The sequence below is a fragment of the Pristis pectinata genome, chromosome 32 (assembly GCF_009764475.1).
Source record: "Pristis pectinata isolate sPriPec2 chromosome 32, sPriPec2.1.pri, whole genome shotgun sequence".
In the NCBI taxonomy this organism is placed as follows: domain Eukaryota; kingdom Metazoa; phylum Chordata; class Chondrichthyes; order Rhinopristiformes; family Pristidae; genus Pristis; species Pristis pectinata.
The window spans coordinates 3,208,328-3,226,950 of NC_067436.1; the positions used below are offsets into that span (position 1 = coordinate 3,208,328).

The following is an 18,623-nucleotide window of genomic DNA, read 5'->3' on the forward strand; positions in this document are numbered from 1 at the left end:
TGATGCCTTTCCCAACAGTGAATGGGAGTGAATGGGACAATGTCCTAAGTTGGCCACAAGTCTCCCCTCAACTCATCCCAGTGATTACTCACTGATGACTGATTTGTCTTCACACAGAGTTGCTCCTCCAGTCAGCAGTGGCTGAGTGACCGTATGTGGAGAGACATTATGAGGTAAGATAGAAAATGCACCTTCGCTCACAGTGAGCTAAACTCTCACTGATGACACACTGAACGTTGACTGTTGTTTCCGATTCACTGAGAGCTGCCTACCTGACTTTGCTGAGGTGAGGAGCTGTGACTGTTAATTCATTCAGAGATGAGTGGGTCCCACTTGAGCCCTGTCTATTGTTTGCCCAAACTGCTGCTTTAACCATTTGGCAGCAGCAGCAGACTTTCCATCTCACTGATTGCCTTTGCAATGAAAAGGAGCTCCTGCTCAGTGCTGAAGGCAGAGGATTAATCACTGGTGCTGCTACACTGCACTTTAGCTGTGGGCAAACATTCGAAAGGACATAGTGAATTAAAGCTTTACAGTCTCCCTGCTCTGAAATAATTACAAGGTTGATTCATAAGAAATGACAGAATGTGGCTTTTTAAATAGAGATTTCAACTGGAGTAGTCACTCAATATTTATCACTGCCGCTCTGTTAGTGACATGTTTAATACAAGACTCTCCATTGTACATATTATTAGCATTCTGAGTGCATGAATTATTATTTCCCAGCACAAGTGAGTGCAGCTTGTGAGAAACAGCTTGAGGTGCCCCTACTAATAATTTAATAGTCTCATCATTCCATTAACTGCAGTGCTGGACTTTGAGCAAAGTCGATGCTTTTGTGGTATTGGCTGTTTGTTTCTGAGTATGGTGCCTGAGTTTCAGGTGTCTGGGCTCCGAGTGTAAAGCGCAGAAGAATTGCAATTGCTAGCTATAACTCACAGTAAGAAGCTTCTCACTCTGCAGAGTGAGAGGCCATATCATCAGGTCAGCCCAACCCAACCAATTTCTGTCCAATTTCCCTTTACTTCATTGATTTTTTTCCCTTCAGTTTGATTTCTCTCAGATCTGGGGAGACCATCGGTTATTTCCAGGGCACCCAGTGGCCTGCAGGGAGACAAGTTTCTCTGCAGCTGAACAGCTGGTGAGAACGGCCACATTGACGGATTGAAAAGCCCTGGAACCGGCAGCTTGCTCAGATGGTGGGAGGAGCAGCACTGGAGCGTGGGATTGGCCAGCAGGGGCATTGCTAGTTACTGTCCAAACCACATTAAAAGTGGCATTAGTTTGGAACATAAGAACAAGAGGAAACCATTCGGCCCTTCAAACCTATATAGAACATAAGAGGAGGCCAACTACTCTGCCATTCACCAAGATCCTGGCTGATCATCTACCTCAGCTCCAATTCCCAGCACTATCCCCATATCCCACATTCCATTACTATCCAGGAAGCTATTGATCTCTGTTTTGAATGAAATCAATGACACAGCTCTCTGGGGTAGACAATTCCAAAGAATCACCACCTTCTGAGTGAAGAAATGTGTCCTCAACTCAGCCCTAAATTACTGACCCCATTTTCAAGGATCATGACCTCTGGTTCTATTCTCCCCAACCAAGGGATAAAACTTCCCTGCATCCATCAACCTGCACAGCTCTGTAAAAATTACACAAGTTTCCATGAGACCTCTCATTCTTCTCAACTCTCGGCATAGTCTACCCCGTCTCTCCCCATACAGCAAACCTACCATCCAATGAACCAGTCCAGTGAATCTTGTCTACACACTCTCTATGGCAAGTAAGGAGAACAAAACTCTAGGTATTGTGTCAACAAAACCCTATATAATTGAAGTAAGACATCTTTATTCCTGTAGTCAAATCCCCTTGTGATAGAGCCTATTTGCCTTCCTAATTGATTGCTATACCTGGTTTTCAGTGACATACACATGCATGCCAAAGTCCTTTTGAACATCAACTGTTCCCAATCTGTTACCATTTGGAAAATATTCTGCTATTCGTTATTGTGCACCAAAGAGCACCATTCAATTAGATCCTGGCCCATCAGTAACCCACTACCATTCACAGCCACAGCCCCCTCCACAAACTCAACTCCAATCCATTCGTCTCTGTCTTGAATCATCCCAATGACCACAACCTTTCAGGAAAGAGTTGCAGATTTTCACGACCTTCTGCAGGAAATATTTTTCCTGATTTCACCCTTGAGATACTCAGTTGTAATTGTCAGATTATGGTGCCATAATTATCTCAATTGCCTAGAAGTTGGATTGTTCCTGAATGGGTGAGTTAAATCTTCACTGCATGGTTAATCCTGGTGATACAGCTCAGATGCAAGATTCATCGTCATCTCTGAGCAAATGTGAATGCACATTTCCTGATAATGACAATATCAGTTCCTGTGATAACTGACATAAGGATTCCAGCTAAATCAGTGTCTACTGTCTGAAATTAATCAGCTACAAGAGGCACTGTGGGGTTAAGGGAGTGTGGCCCTGTTTCTCTGAACATCCTTGTGGAGGAGTTTGAGCAGAGGAAGACATGCAGAAAGTTGAGAAAGAGAAGAGAAAGGTCAGAGTGACGACATGTGTAGGGTGGGAAGTGGCAGCAAAGGTGAGGAGGTTTCTAAGCAGGCAGCATGATTCCACCCTCCAAAAGCAAACTACTTCAGACACTGGAAATCTGAGACAAAAATGCTAGAAACTACTCAGCAGATCAGGCAGCATCTGTGGAAGGAGAAACCAAGAGAACATTTCAGAGCAATGATCTTACAACAGAACTGAAAAAAAGTCTCCTAAATCTTCAGAAACAAGTTTTATGTTGCCAAAGAAGTAGGGGGAAGGAGAGAGATCCAAAGGGAATATCCGTAATGGGGTGGAGACCAGTAGAGATTGATTGATACAGGTGGTGGTAGTGCCAGTTGCGAGACGGTGGTAATGGCCGATGAATAACAGAAAGTGTGTCTTTGGTAGATATAGATAGGAGTGGACAAATGAAATCTGAAATAGTTGAAGAGGACAGAGAGAAAAAAAATTGAATGGTGGAAATATAAGAATATAAGAAATGGGAGCAGGAATGGACCAACTGGCCTTTATGTTTATTCCACATTCATCAGGAATATAGCTGATCTATCTCAGTGCATTTTCCAGCAATATCCCCCGTCCCTTAATTCTCTTGATGCCCACAGATCTCTTGTTTTGAATGAAATTTCTCATCTCAGTCCCAAATGGCCTACCCCTTATTCTCAAACTGTGACCACTGGTCCTGACTCCTCAGGCAGGGGAAACATCATCCTTGCATTCAGCCTGTTAAGTCCTCCATAATTTTTTTTCTATAAGATTTAATAAATTCTCCTTCCATTCTTCTAAACCCTAAAGGACGCAGTCCAAGTATAATCAACCTCTCCTCATGTGGCAAACCCACAATTCCTAGAACTGATCTCATAAATCTTCACTCCCGCTCTGACAAGCAAATTCTTTCTTGGGCAAGGAGACCAAAACTGTACACAATATTCCAGGTGTGGCTGCACCACTTCCCTATAAGACCTCTTTACTCTCATCATAATACAAGCACAACCAGGTCCTTAAGAGGTCAACAATACCCAATCTCTCATGAATAACTGGAGGCCAAGCACTGATCCCAGAACCTCACTAGTCACAGCCTGTCAACCTGAGAAAGATCCATTTATTCCCATTCTTTGAGAGATGCGTTTGGACTTCTCCCGGCAGTGGAGAAGGCCAAGGACTGACATATCAGTGATGGAGTGGGAGGGGGAGTTGAAGTGACTGGCAACGGGGAGATGCAGATTCATTCTCTGCTTTCTATTCAACAATCAAATCTCAATCCTTGTCAGCACATTACCTCCAGTTTCACATACTCTAACCTCGTTACCGAAAGACCTTCGAGAAAATCTTCCAGAAATACAAATACACCACATCCACTGGTTCCCTCCTATTACTCACTTCCTCAAAGGATTCCAACAGATGCATCAGACATGATTTCCCTTCATAAATCCATGTTTGTTCTGTTCAATCCTGTTATTCTTCTCAAGTTGTTCTGAAATTACATCCTTCACATTAGATTCCAGCATTTTCCCTCCCCATTATATAAGTACGAGAGGACATGGCTTTAGGGTGAAATAAGTATGAGACGACCTGGCTTTAGGGTGAAAGGGGAAAGGTTTAGGGGGAACATTAAAGGGAACTTCTTCACTCAAAGAGTGGTGGGAGTGTGGAATGGGCTGCCATCTGATGTGGTAAATGCGGGCTCGCTCTTAACTTTTAAGAGTAAATTGGATAGATACATGGACAAGAGAGGTCTGGAGGGGTATGGGTATGGGCTGGGGGCAGGTAAATGGGACTAGCAGAATAATGTTTTGGCACAGACTAGAAGGGCCAAATGGCCTGTTTTCTGTGCTGTAGTTTTCTATGGTTTCTATGATGTCAGACTAATAGTTCAATAGTTGTACATTTTCCCTCTCCCTCTTTTCTTAAATAGTTGGGCCAGTTGCTACTCTCCAATTCACAGGGACAATTCCAGATCTATAGAATCTTGGGAAATGAGAACCAGGGTATCCTCTATCTCTACATCCACCCCTTTCAAAACTCTTGAGCTGTACATCATTGGGATTTATCAGCTCTCAAGTTCACCAACTTCTCCGGTACTACTTTTTGACTATAGTTATTTTCTTCAGTTCTTAATTCTTATTAGACACTTGATTCTGTAATGCATCCCACAGGTTTTGTGCGTTTTCTTCCATGAAAACAGGCACAAAGTAATTAGAACGTAGGACAGTACAGCACATGACAGGGCCTTCAGCCCACAATGTTATGCCGAACTAATTAGACCAATGACTCCTAATTAATCTTCCCAGCACATTGAATATATCCCTCCCTTCTCTGTATATTCATGTGCTTATCTAAGAGTCTCTTAAACCCTACAATGCTATCTGCCTTCACCACCGCCCCTGGCAGAGCATTCTAGCTCCCCACTACTCTGTGTTAAAAAAAAACTTGCCTCACACATCTCCTTTGTACTTTTCCCCCCTCACTTTAAATACGTGCCCTCTCGTACTAGACATTTCAATCCTAGGAAAAAGATACCGGCTGTCTATTCTATCTATGCCTCACATAATTTTACAAACTTCTATCATATCTCCCCTCAGCCTCTGCCGCTCCGGAGAAAACAGCCCCAGCTTGTCCAACCCCTCCTCTCAGCACATGTCCTCCAAACCAGGCAGCATCCTGGTAAACCTCCTGTGCACCCTCATCCAAGCCTCCATATCCTTCCTATAATAAGGCAATCAGAACTGAACGCAATAGTCTAAATGTGACCTAACCAGAGTTTTATAAAGCAGCTTTATAATTGATTAATTTGCTTATTTCCTATTATAAATTCTCCTGTATCTGGCTGTGAGGAGCCGATGCCCTCACAGGTCTTTTCCTTTTTACATACCTATAAAAGCTCTTGCAGTCTGTTTCTATGTTTCCCATTTTTTATCTTGTGTTTCCTTATCAATTTCCTCGTCCTCCTTTGCTGAGTTCTACAAAGTTCCCAGTTCTTGGGCTTTCTGCTATTTCTGGTAACGTCATAAGCTACTTCTTTTGATTTGATACTATCTTGAATTTCTCTGCTGAGCCAAGGATGAATCACTACTTGTTTTCAGTTTTAATGCCTTATAGGAATTCTTTTCTGCAGCTTTTACATTATTTCTTTCAATGCTAACCATTGCCTGACCACGACCATGTTTTTATTAAATTATTTTTATTGGATGCATCATGGCTTGGTATGGCAACTGCCCTGCCCATGACCACAAGAAACTGCAGAGTTGTGAACACAGCTCTGCACATCATGGAAACCAGCCTCCCCTCCCTGGACTCTGTCTACACTTCTCGCTGGCTCAGTAAAGCAGCCAAAATAATCAAAGACCCCACCCACCCTTTTCTCCCCCCTCCCATCAGGCAGAAAATACAAAAGCCTGAAAGCACGTACCACCAGGCTCAAAGACAGCTTCTATCCCGCTGTTAAAAGACTATTGAATGCTTCCATTGTATGATAAGATGGACTCTTGACCTCACAATCTACCTGGTTATGACCTTGCACCTTATTGTGTGCCTGCACTGCACTTTCTCTGTAACTGTAACACTTTATTCTGCACTCTGTTATTGTTTTACCTTGTACTACCTCAATGCACTGTTGTAATGAATTGATCTGTATGGATCGAATGCAAGACAAGTTTTCCGCTGTACCTCAGTACATGTGACAATAATAAACCAATTTATTAAGTTCTCCCAATTAATCACAGCCAATTCTTCCAATACACCAAAACTTGAAATAAAGCCCCGAATGGCTGATTATCTGAAACTGTTGGGTCCTAAATGGTGTAATGAGCTGAGTTAGGAGATGAGGCGCTGTTTCATAGAGTGATCATAGTTTCACAGGCTCTTCAGCTCACCAAGTCCATGGCTCCATCAAGCACCTACTTACACTAAATCTATACTGATTCCACAATTCTCCCCTCATTCCCATCAACTCCCCTCCAGATTCGACCACTCACCTATACATTAGGGGCAACTTACTGTGGCCATTTAACCTACCAATTGTATGATTTTGGGATGTTGGAGGAAAACATCACCTGGGGGAAATGCACACAGTCACAGGAAGGAAGTGCAACCCCACACTGACGGTACCAGAGGTCAGAATGAAGCCCGGTTGCTGGCGCTCTGAGGCAGCGATACTACCTACCACACCCACTGTGCTGCTTATGTTGAGCTTTGTTGCAGCAGTGTTAAGAGTGACAGAGAAAAATGTCAGATTGGGAAAGAGAATTAAAACGACAGGCAATTGAAAACTTGCAGTCACACTTGTTGACTGAATGGACGGCAAAATGGTCACCCAATCTGCATTTGGTTTCTCCAATGTAGAGGAGATCACATGGTGTGTTAGCAGCTGTGGCCTCACAACTCCAACACCAAAAGCAGTAACTAAGTTGGAAGAAGTGCAAGCGAATCGCTTCTTCACCTGCAAGAACTGCTTGGGTGTCTGGATGACGGTGACGGGGGTAAAGTGCAAGTGCTGCATCTCCTACAGACTGATTGGGAAGAGAGCATGAGAAAGGGAGTGGTTGGTGGAGATGGAAGAGCTACAGGGAGTTGAGAAGAGGGGGAAGGGAAGGTTTATTTGGTGCTGAACATGCCAGAACATACGGGGGATGTTTAGATAAATGTGGAGGTTGGTGGAGTGGAAGGTGAGAACATGGGGAACTCTTTGCTCTCAATGGGAAGGGATCAGGTGAAAGTAGTCAAGGGAAACAGAACAGACCTGGCGGAGAGCCCCTTCAACTATGATGGAGCTGAAAAGAAAGACATTTCAGAAACACTGGTGTGGAAAGTGGAGTGATCAGAACAGACGAGACAGGGCTGGAGAAACTATGAGAATGGAATGGAGTCCCTCCAGGAAGCAAGGAGGGAAGATGTGCAGTCAACAGAGCTGGGGGAGTCCAGGGGCTCCTTATAAATACTGGTCACTAGTCATCCCTTGATATGGAGAAAGAAAGGGAAGGTCAGAAATGGATCCAGTGAAAATAAGAGCTGGGTGGAAACATAGCAAAGGTAAGGATTCTTTCAAGTTCCATCTGAGAACAGGAAACTAGCAGGCAGCACTGTATCAGAGAACCCCACAGGCAGTTGACGACAGATAAAACATTCAGGTACATTAACAGCATCTGGGGGAAATGCTGTTAACAGCCAACTGCAAGTAAAAATTAGGTAAGTTTTACAGAAGTGCAACTAGTACTGTGTAAAAACCAGAAGATTGTTTTGTATAATAAAACCAGTGGGCTGCACAATACAAATATAAGCAAGCTATGGAGTATAAAACAACCAGCAAGCAGTACTGTATAAAAAGTAAGCAATAAAGATGCAGCAGCTTGCAAAGATCAAAAATAAATGTAGCCAGCGGCAGAGTAGATAAAGACAGCACAGAATGAAGAAACACCAGACAATGGAGTAACAGCATCCCAGCAGAGTGCAGTAGGCAGAGTATGACAAAAAGAACAGGCAGTGAAGTAGCTCTGCACTGCATCAGAAAAACCAGGAGATGGCAGAGCATAATAAAATGCAGGCAGAAATATAAGAGAGAAATAGCAAAGAGCCAAAAGTATAACAAAAAGCATGCAACTGAGTTGAAAAGGAATAGCAGACAGCTCAATATTTAAAAAAAAAGGCAGGCACTGAAGTATACAACAAAACATGCAGCTCTCTACAAAATAAAACAGCTAGCAGCTCTGTATGAAAGAACATCAAATAGTGGAGTAATAAAGCTACAGCAGAATTTGAGGTTTTAAAAAATATCAGTCAACCAAGTTCTTAAAAACCCAGAAGGCAGTGGAGTAAAGTAAAAAAGCAGGCAGTAACATATTTAAAGAAACAGCAAATAGAAAAACATAAAAAGGCAATGAAGAATAAAAATAACAGTAAGACAGCAGAGAATAAAAAGCCCAGTGACAGAAGAGCACAAGGGAAAACCAGCAGGCAGCAGAATATATATATATAAAACCTACAGCAGAGAATAACGAGAAAAGGAGGCAGAGAAGCATTAAATAAGAGCAGGCTGTAAAGCTTATAAGAAAGGAACAGCAGACTGGGAAGTATAGATGAACCAGAGGCAGAAAAGTACAAAAGGATATCAGGCACTGAAATGCATAACAACAAGCAGGTATCTCCGTATTAAATAAAAATCCAGCAGGAAGTTCTGTAAATTCCCAGCAGGCTAAGTAGTATTAAAAAATAGTAGGCAGTGAAACATACAAAAAAGAGCAGTGAAGTACAGCAAACCAGCAGACAGTACTGTAACACAAAATCCAGGAGGTGGCGGAGTATAAAAAAAGCAGGCAACAAATCAAGGAAAGAGCAAGCAGTGAAGTATAAATAAACCAGCAGGCAGCAGAGCATAAAAATAACCGCGGCCACTGCTGCATTAAAAATTCAGCAGGCAGTACTGTACAAGAAACACCAGAGTATAAAGATCCAGAAGGCTGGAAAATATAAACAAAGCATTAGGCACAGCTGTATAAAAATCCAACAGGCAGTGAAGTATTAAAAAACACAGGCAGCTCTGTAAAGAATCCACCAGACTGCAGAGCATAAAATGTCTGAGAGAAATATGCAAAGTATAGGAAAAACACTGAGCAGCAGTATTAAATAAATGAAAGTAGACAATGAAGTGTCACAAAACCAGAAGGCAACACATATTTAAAAAAAAGCCAGGTAACAAAACACAGGCAACTCTCCTTTTTTATAAAAGGGGAGTGGGACTAACTGGATTGCTCTTACAAGATCCAATACAGGCTGAACTGCCTCTTTCCATGCTATAACCATTCTGTGATAGTAATTTCATGAAGGGATGCTAATGGTCTATCTGGCTGTAAATTGCAAAGTCAAATTTCTATCAAGAATGGAAGGGTTGAAAAAGATTTTGTTCCTATAGGGAAGAGAAGCAAATTGGATCTAAACCTGGTTCAGTTGTAGGGAGCAAAGAGTAATGGTTGACAGATATACTTTGCTTTCAGATAGTTGTCCCGCTCCTTTTTGAATGGTACAAAACAATTGATTCTGCCTCTACTACAATCCCCACCAGTACATTCCAGAAGTTTGCAGGCGATGTAAAAAACTGGCCAAATACTAACCGTGAGGAGGAAAGCTGTGGATACAAGAAGGTAGAGATGGATATAAGGACCAGAAACATGGCAAACAGGAGCCATTTTACCTCAGCTTTTATCAAACGTTGTAAAGGTTTAAATTGCAAGCTAACAACCTTTACTTTGGCAAATCAATACATACATTAAACTTTTGTTTTATCCATACAAGCACTTCATCTGATTTGGGAGCTTCAGTAGTTAGACTCTGAGCCTTACCTTATTATCAAAGCAAAGGCCTAAGGGAAAAAACGCACCATTCCTGCTCACTTCATAACCTAAATATTTAATGGTTGAATTCCACACGCAACATTTATTATTATTAATAATAATAGGCTAATAGCAAGTAGTATGGAATGGAACTACCCACGGGATGACTGCTCACCGGGCCCCCGGCGGTTTGACTACAATTCCCAGCAGCCATTGCGGCAGTCACTGGGGTGCATCGATCCGCGCATCGGCGTCAGTCTTCGGCCAATGAGCTGCGAGTCTGCGGATGACGTCGGCGACCCCCTCACGTTGGCGCTCTCCCTCTGCCGCCGTCCGCTCGCCGCCGCCGCCGCCGCCCGTTCAGCCGCCCCGACATGGCGAAGACGTACGATTACCTCTTCAAACTGCTGCTGATCGGCGATAGTGGCGTCGGCAAAACCTGCCTCCTCTTCCGCTTCTCGGAGGACGCCTTCAACACAACCTTCATCTCCACTATAGGTGAGTGAGGGGCGTGAAGGGCGAGGCTGGCCCGGGGCTCCCACTCCCTCCTTCCCCGGGGCCTGCTGGTGTCGGGCTTTCTCCCACCCACTATCCCCGGGGCCTCCGGCTGCCAGAGAGGCTTCCACTCACTCCTTCCCCGGGCTCTGCTGGTGTCAGGCTCCCCTCCCTCTATCCCGGGGCCTGGCTGTTGTCAGAGTCCACCCGCCCCCTCCCAGTACCCGGGCTCTGCCATTGTCAGTGGCCCACTCCCGCCACCTCATCTGCTGTCAAGAGGCTGCCCTGGAGCCAGTTGCTCAGCGTGCCTGTCCCCCCCCCCCCCCCCCCCTACGGGCTTGCTGCTGTCAAGGCGTCTCCCTTGGGGCTACAGTTATCAGTGTCCATCCCATGGCCTGTTATCAACAATGACTCCGTTCTGTGCGCTCCCACACCCACGATCCTTGGGTCTGTTGCTGTTAAGACACTGGAAGTGGTGCTTCTATCTCATGAGCCACCCTTGCTCTGCTACACTGCTACTACTACTTTGAATTAGGAGCAGCAGCCCCAGCAGAGCACTAGCCGGGCTGCATTGGTGAGAAGGGGGAAGTTTAAAGGAAATGTGTGGGGCAGGTTTTGTTTTTACACAGAGTGGTAGGTGCCTGGAACGGGCTGCCGTGGGTAGTGGTGGAGGCAGACCCAAGAGTAGCTGTTAGACACATGAATATGCAGGGATGGATCATGTACAGGCAGAAGATACTTAGTTTAATTCAGCATCGTGTTTGGCACAGACTTTGTGGGCCAAAGGGCCTGTCCTGTGCTGTACTGTCCTATGTTGCAGGTAAAGTTGTTAACTTGGGTTCTAAGTACACAATTTAAAGTTTTGTGTGAAGGATAGATTTCCTATTGAATGGAGCTGGGGATACCAGCCCCTGACAGTCTGACTGGCATTGGGACTTTGTTCTTTTCACCAAATGGTGCTATGCAATAAAGTTGGATTTATGGAGGTCTTTAATGCTCTCAAGATATTGAAGAGATGGTCCTTGAGCATGTACTGCCATTCATTTAGACTGTGTCAGATCTGTACCTTAATGACACTGAGTCATAACCACTTCTGTGGATGATAGAAGTGCATCTAGAAAGTTGTGTGCAGTGTGATCCCCAACTTGGATGGTATGTTGGGTATAGACATACTCTCTCACCTAAGGTACAGAATCTTTGACCAGACAAAATCATAGTGTCATTGTTGATCATATGCTGAGGTCACTAGAACTTTAAATGTGTTTCAAGACTCAGATATGTCTGGCATTCTAGTGCTAGGAGTGAGACATTTGCTTGAAGTTTAAAAGCTACAACCTGAATTCAATGAATTTTAAAATGAGTAGGAGCACTTTTATAAAACACAAGTTGCTGACTATATTCTGAAGATTCTCTCTCCATGGACCTGCTGTATCCTCAACATCTTCTGTTGTCATATTTCCAACATCTCCAAATTTTTGCTTTGTGGGAACATGGTTTTCAGCTTCAGACATAATTAACAAAGGTCAAGGTTTCAGAATTGTTTACTGCTTAAGTTAAAAATGTAGCTTAATTTGAGGCATATTCTGAACATGAATGCCATCAGTTTTGTTATTTTTGGTCTATATGTTTCAGGCACCTGTGGAGACTTGTTACAATGTTCATCTCAAAACCAAACTTTCAGTACAAATAAAAACTGATTATCAGGTGTTGATTACAGTTTTTGGTTGTCTTATGTGAAGCATGCACACTTCCTGTAGGCAGTCCAGTGCTTGCCTCAAACCAAAGTAATCCTATGTATTACCCGTAGATTACGGCGCATTATTGGTACAAAGTATTTGCATTTTGACCATTTCAAACTGAGAAATGCATATCAGTTTGTTGAGAAACACATTTTCAGTGTTGAAAGCATTTATGAAGTGATTGAACTTGAATTGCTCATACGAGCTGTACAGGTTACTTTGACTGCTATTTCACCTACTGCAACATCATTTCATATTTGGTAGGTGTACCAAATAAACTGCAAAGTAGTCATGGCTTCTACGTCTAAATGTGATGTGTACTGGCTGCATACTACACATGCCTCTTACAGTGCATTCACTATACTTCACATTAGCATGCTAGAGATAGTTTTGGTTAATTATAGATAAGGTTACAATGGAAGTTAGTTGTGACCAGACTCTACCTGGGATGGTTATATTTGAAATGTAATGCAGTATCATGTCAGTATTATTTTACAAAATCTGCCCACAGTTCTTTTAATGTAAGAGTACACTTTTCTCAACCCTCAAAGTTGCCTAACCACGCACTTGCAGAGCTCCACGTCAAAGTATGTTGCAGGTCATGCAAGTGGCATTAAGATCAGTAGTTCTGCGTAAGTGGAACGGAAGTGGAACTCAGACATTGTTTTGTGCGCTTACAAGTAAAATGGTCTTTGTGACACCACAGATGAAAATAGGAAAGCAAAAGTGGATTTTAGGAGTCACTCAGCCATGATTAGAAGGAATATATAGAAGAATTCAGTCCCCATCTTAAAATTATACATACAGCAAAATCTATGACAGTTTTGAAAACTAGAGAAACGAAGTTGGCTGTAGTATACAAAATTCTCAGCATCATTTTTGCTCTTGTCCTAAACTGCTGCAGATAAAATAACATTTGAACCAGCAGGACCATTGTATAATATATTTCTTGATTTTAATTTACCTTTGCAAATTGTTCTCATCATGAATATCACTGACAATTAATAGATTTCACTGACAATTTAAGATGGAGCTGAGTTATTTTTCCTTGAGCTGTGAAAGGGTTTAACGTGCTTAGTCCTTGAGTATGCTCAATGCTGAGATCAATAGATTTTTGTGCTTTTAGTCCAGGGGTATGGGAACTGAGCAAGGATCAACCTTGATCTCATTGAATGGTGAAGCAGATGGAAAAGACTGTAGAGCCTCCTATTTATCATCACGCAGGAGTAGCACAATTGGAAATGCTCTATTCAGTCAACTTTTATGTTTAGATGATTAGTTTATGACTAAACCATTGTTTTTGAAATTTCAAGTTATTCCATTAATTTGAAATGAGAATTTATTGAGATTGTACAATAAATGGAGAACTGATCAGTCCTTGTTTGTTCTTTAAGAAAAGAAATGTAGTGAAATGAAGATGGAATCATGGAATTAAAGTCCATTCATAAAGAATTATAATTAAAACAAAATGACTGACAGTCACAATCATACATCTGGTTGTAAAGTATGCTCTAAAGCCTTGATTCAGAGCATACTTGATTCTGGAGGTAAATTGATTAATGCAAGTTTAACATTTCTAGTGTTGATGCAGCAGGAGGAATAGTGCTCTAAGTTAACGAGGAACATTGTTTTCCAGAGTCTTTTTGGGCTATGACATTTCATACCCATAGCTTCACTTAATGGTGAATATATTTCATTATTTGGTTTGTTTTTCTGTGTAGTTTGATGGAGAGTGGAATTGTGAGCTTGTACAAATATGTGGTGCAGTTCAATTATTTAAACTCTTCTCTAGCAAATATGATGTAAACATATTGGTATATGTTTTTCAAGTACAAAAGTTCATTTTGGAAACAGAGGTTTTGCTGGTTGGTTTCTGCATCTTAAATTGTTGTTCAATTTGTTTCTTGCATATTGGTTCTATACTGTTCTTGCATATTTGAAGAGTTACCCATACATGATCTAGCAAAGGACATGTTTATTGTTTGTGGTCATCTGAGCACCTGGAGGTAAAGCAAATGTAAATAACTAAACCAATAATTACAATTTTTCTTGCACTTTGTAAACTGTACAATATTTGGACATTTCCATCAAAAGTGTCCATTTTGGATCTTTAGCACAGTTGTAGTATAAACGTGTAAATTCCCTAAATACTGCTTGCATCTTTTTAATATTCCTCTTTACAAACAATAACATTCCCTTTTTTTAAAGAATGTGTAAATTCAACTTTGCCAAAGAATGCATAAACTTTGGCATTGGGTTGTGGCATAGAATCCCACAAAATTTTTTTTTGCAGAGTTCTTGTGGTCTTTAAAAGAACTAATTTTAATGAAAAAGAAATAACTTTAATTTCCTAACTAGTTTTCTTCCCTCTCATTCCTGAACTTGGCCTTTGACTGTGGGTTCTATAACATTGAGCAGCTCTCGTACTTCAGCAAGTGGGTTCATCTTGAGTTCTCGCAGGTTATTTGAACATTTAAGGGTATGTCTACTTCTCAGTTGTTGACCTGGAAATGATATTCAGCTGGGGCCGTTAGAGTAGAGATGAGGACTGGAAGCCCTGGGTATTTCCACTCCAGAGTAACTTGATTGTTAAAGAGAGATAAGAAACTGCAGATGCTGGAATCTGGAGCAACACAAAAGCAGTAGAGGAACTCAGCAGGTCAGGTAGCATCTATGGAGGGAAATGGACAGTTGATGCTTCAGGTCAAGACCTTTCATCTGGACTGCTCCATGATAAAGTTGGTCCAGATGAAGGGTCTTTATCCGAAATGTCAAGTGTCCATTCCCTTCCATAGACGCTGTCTGACCCACTGAGTTCCTCCAGCGCTTTTGTGTTTTGAACTTGATTGTTGTGCCACTATGGCTACCCTGACTGAAATTGGCACCAAGCAGTTGACATTAAAATATAGAACACTACAGCACAGTACAGGCCCTTTGGCCCACAATGTTGTGCTGACATTTTATCCTGCTCTAAGATCTATCTAACCCTTCCCTCCCACAGAGTCCTCCATTTTTCTATCATTCATGTGTCTATCTAAGAGTCTCTTAAATGTCCCTAATGTATCTGCCCCGACAATCTCTGCTGGCAGTGCATTCCATGCACCCACTACTGTGTTTTTTTTAAAAAAACACTTGCCTCTGACATCCCCCTTATACCTTCCTCCAAGTGATTAAGGCATCGGACTTTCTTCAGCCCTGAGACTAGCTATTTACAAGTTGAACCTTGAACAATCAAAAGTTTAGATGAGATTTTGAGTTGAGTATTAAGTGAATTTTCATCAGGAAAGATGTAGTTAATGCAAGTTTTATTAGATTTTTTAAAAATCAAAATGATGATCATTCAAAGATCATACCTGTCTCTCTGATTTCTTTTATTATTAATTGGCACTAGCTGTCCGTACAATTTTGTTAATGATTTAGGAGAAGCTGAAACACCCTTCAGGATTAAGGTATATCTTTCCCAGTCATGAGCAACCACACAACTGAAGGTGTTTGATACTTGAGAGAAAATGAAGTTTGTAATTTAGTTTAAAGCTGAGAGGGAACTTTTTTTTTAAGAAAACTTTATACAGCACAGTAACAGGCCCTTCTGACCCAACGAGCCCGCGCCACTAATTACACCCATGTTAACTTACCTACCTGTACGTCTTTGGAATGTGGGAGGAAACTGGAGCACCGGGAGGAAACCCACACAGTCACAGGGAGAATGTATAAACTCCTTACAGACAGTGACAGGAACCTAACCCTGATCGCTGGGTTGTACAGCTTAAAACTAACTGCTACGCTACTGTGCCACCCTAAAGTACTGATGTAAGCCTATCTGTTGACCAGATGAGAATAATGTCCATAAATTATCTCAGTGGAGGTGGGGCAGTTTCACATTTCCTGTTAAAATCACTTGGATTTCCACTCAGCATTTGGATTGAAATAATTTACTAAGTATGGTAATTGCCAACATTGATGTCCAGATCATCTGTGGTCCATGTCAACGTGGTCTAATCAACCACACTATTCAAATCACCATTTTGTTTTTATTTTCCCTAGGTTTCTTTAAAGATCAGATTTCCAAAATCTGTAGTTTTTTAATATCTTATTTTTCTAGTTTCAGATATTGACTTAGCTTGTTCTGGCCTGCAGTAAAACTGATAATTTGTCACACTTTGGACTGTAGTGCCGAGATGTAGATTTTTTGGGCTATTGGATGTTATTCCTATTTGTATGTCAACGCACTTTTAGTTTGCATTTTTTTAATGTTGCACAGTATTGTTTCTAAAAAAAAGTTTCCAGTGAACCCAGTAAATTTGAAGGAGGCACAGGATCGCAATCAGATACACTGCCAAGTAATTCAGGTTTTCAAATGGAGAGAGTGAGAGAACTTTCAAAGTTTTTCTGTATTTATTATGTACCTTTATTGTATTGGAGAACTTTGGGACCCAGTTGCAACTTTGAATATGGGAACCATATACTTGAACTGTTTAGAAGTGTCAGTTTGTTTGGTCAGTGCATTTTATGCTAAACTGAGTCCAGAAAAGGAATGCAGCAGCTGTTTACATCAGATATCATGTTACTTGGGTTATCATGGCCACAAGTATAAGAAAATAATTAAATTCAGTCATAATTGAACATGACTCATAATGAGTGCCCATGTTTTTGTATCCATTTGGTTTATATTAACGTACAAGGTATCTGTTCTCCTTTTATATAATGTGTCAATTTTGTATAGTTGCTTATTTGCTTGCTGCTATCATTCACATTTTATGGACAAGATAGGAAACTTGTTTAGTCTGGGTGAGTGCTTTGTTCTACCACTGTTTATGCTGACCATAATTAACATTTGGGTTTGTGTGTTTAGTGTTTAAAATGGTAGATGTGCATTTGGTTTGATTGTGGGGGGGGGGGGGGGGGGGGGGGGGGGGGGGGGGGGGGAGGTGGGGTGGGATGGGGGAAGTCTAGGGCATACAGTGGCATGCAGAAGTTTGGGCACCCCTGGTCAAAATTTCTGTTACTGTGAATAGTTAAGTGAGTAGAAGATGAACTGATCTCCAGAAGTCATAAAGATGAAACATTCTTTTCAACATTTTAAGCAAGATTAGTGTATTATTTTTGTTTTGTACAATTTTAGAGTGGAAAAAAGGAAAGGAGCACCATGCAAAAGTTTGGGCACCTCAAGAGATTTGAGCTCTTAGATAACTTTTACCGAGGCCTCAGACCTTCATTTGCTTGTTAGGGCTATGGCTTGTTCACAGTCATCATTAGGAAAGGCCAGGTGACGCAAATTTCAAAGCTTTATAAATACCCTGACTCCCCAAACCTTGTCCCAGCAAATCAGCAGCCATGGGCTCCTCCAAGCAGCTGCCTAGCACTCTGAAAATTAAAATAAATGATGCCCACAAAGCAGAAGGCTATAAGATAGCAAAGTGTTTTCAGGTAGCCGTTTCCTCAGTTCATAATGTAATTAAGAAATGGCAGTTAACAGGAACAGTGGAGGTCAAGTTGAGGTCTGGAAGACCAAGAAAACTTTCCGAGAGAACTGCTCTTAGGATTGCTAGGAAGGCAAATCAAAACCCCCGCTTGACTGCAAAAGACCTTCAGGAAGATTTAGCAGACTCTGGAGCGGTGGTGCACTGTTCTACTATGCAGCGACACCTGCACAAATATGACCTTCATGGAAGAGTCATCAGAAGAAAACCTTTCCTGCATCCTCACCACAAAATTCATTGTCAGAAGTTTGCAAAGGAACATCTAAACAAGCCTGATGCATTTTGGAAACGAGTCCTGTGGACTGATGAAGTTAAAATAGAACTTCCTGGCCGCAATGAGCAAAGGTATGTTTGGCGAAAAAGTGTGCAGAATTTCATGAAAAGAACACCTCTCCAACTGTTAAGCACAGGGGTGGATCAATCATGCTTTGGGCTTGTGTTGCAGCCAGTGGCATGGGGAACATTTCACTGGTAGAGGGAAGAATGAATTCGATTAAATACCAGCAAATTCTGGAAGCAAACGTCACACCGTCTGTTTAAAAAAAAGCTGAAGATGAAAAGAGGATGGCTTCTATAACAGGATAACGATCCTAAACACACCTCAAAATCCACAGTGGACTACCTCAAGAGGCACAAGCTGAAGGTTTTTCTATGGCCCTCACAGTCCCTGACCTAAACAACATTGAAAATCTGTGGATAGACCTCGAGAGCAGTGCATGCAAGACGGCCCAATAATCTTACAGCACTAGAAGCCTTTTGCAAGGAAGAATGGGTGAAAATCCCTCAAACAAGAATTGAAAGACTCTTAGCTGGCTGCAGAAAGTGTTTTCAAGCTGTGATACTTGCCAAAGGGGGTGTTACCAAGTACTGACCATGCAGGCTGCCCAAACTTTTGCTTCGGGCCCTTTTCCTTTTCTGTTATTTTGAAACTGTAAAAGATGGAAATAAAAAAAGTAATCTTGCATAAAACATTAAAGAAATGTGTCATCTTTAACT

At 41.8% G+C, this 18,623-nt stretch overlaps 1 protein-coding gene across 2 annotated transcripts in view; it reads left to right on the top strand.

Annotated features, from left to right (window-relative positions):
- Positions 1 to 18,623, top strand: part of rab8b (RAB8B, member RAS oncogene family) — a 99,328-nt gene that overhangs the window by 32,918 nt on the left and 47,787 nt on the right. Inside the window, exon 1 of one of the 2 annotated variants that reach the window (XM_052042429.1) lies at positions 10,176 to 10,411. The exons of the other annotated variant lie outside the window; for it this stretch is intronic. Within the exon in view, the coding sequence (XP_051898389.1) occupies positions 10,288 to 10,411 (124 nt within the window). The 5' untranslated portion in view covers positions 10,176 to 10,287. Of the gene's footprint in view, positions 1 to 10,175; positions 10,412 to 18,623 lie in introns of those variants that run through there. 2 annotated transcript variants of the gene reach the window in all.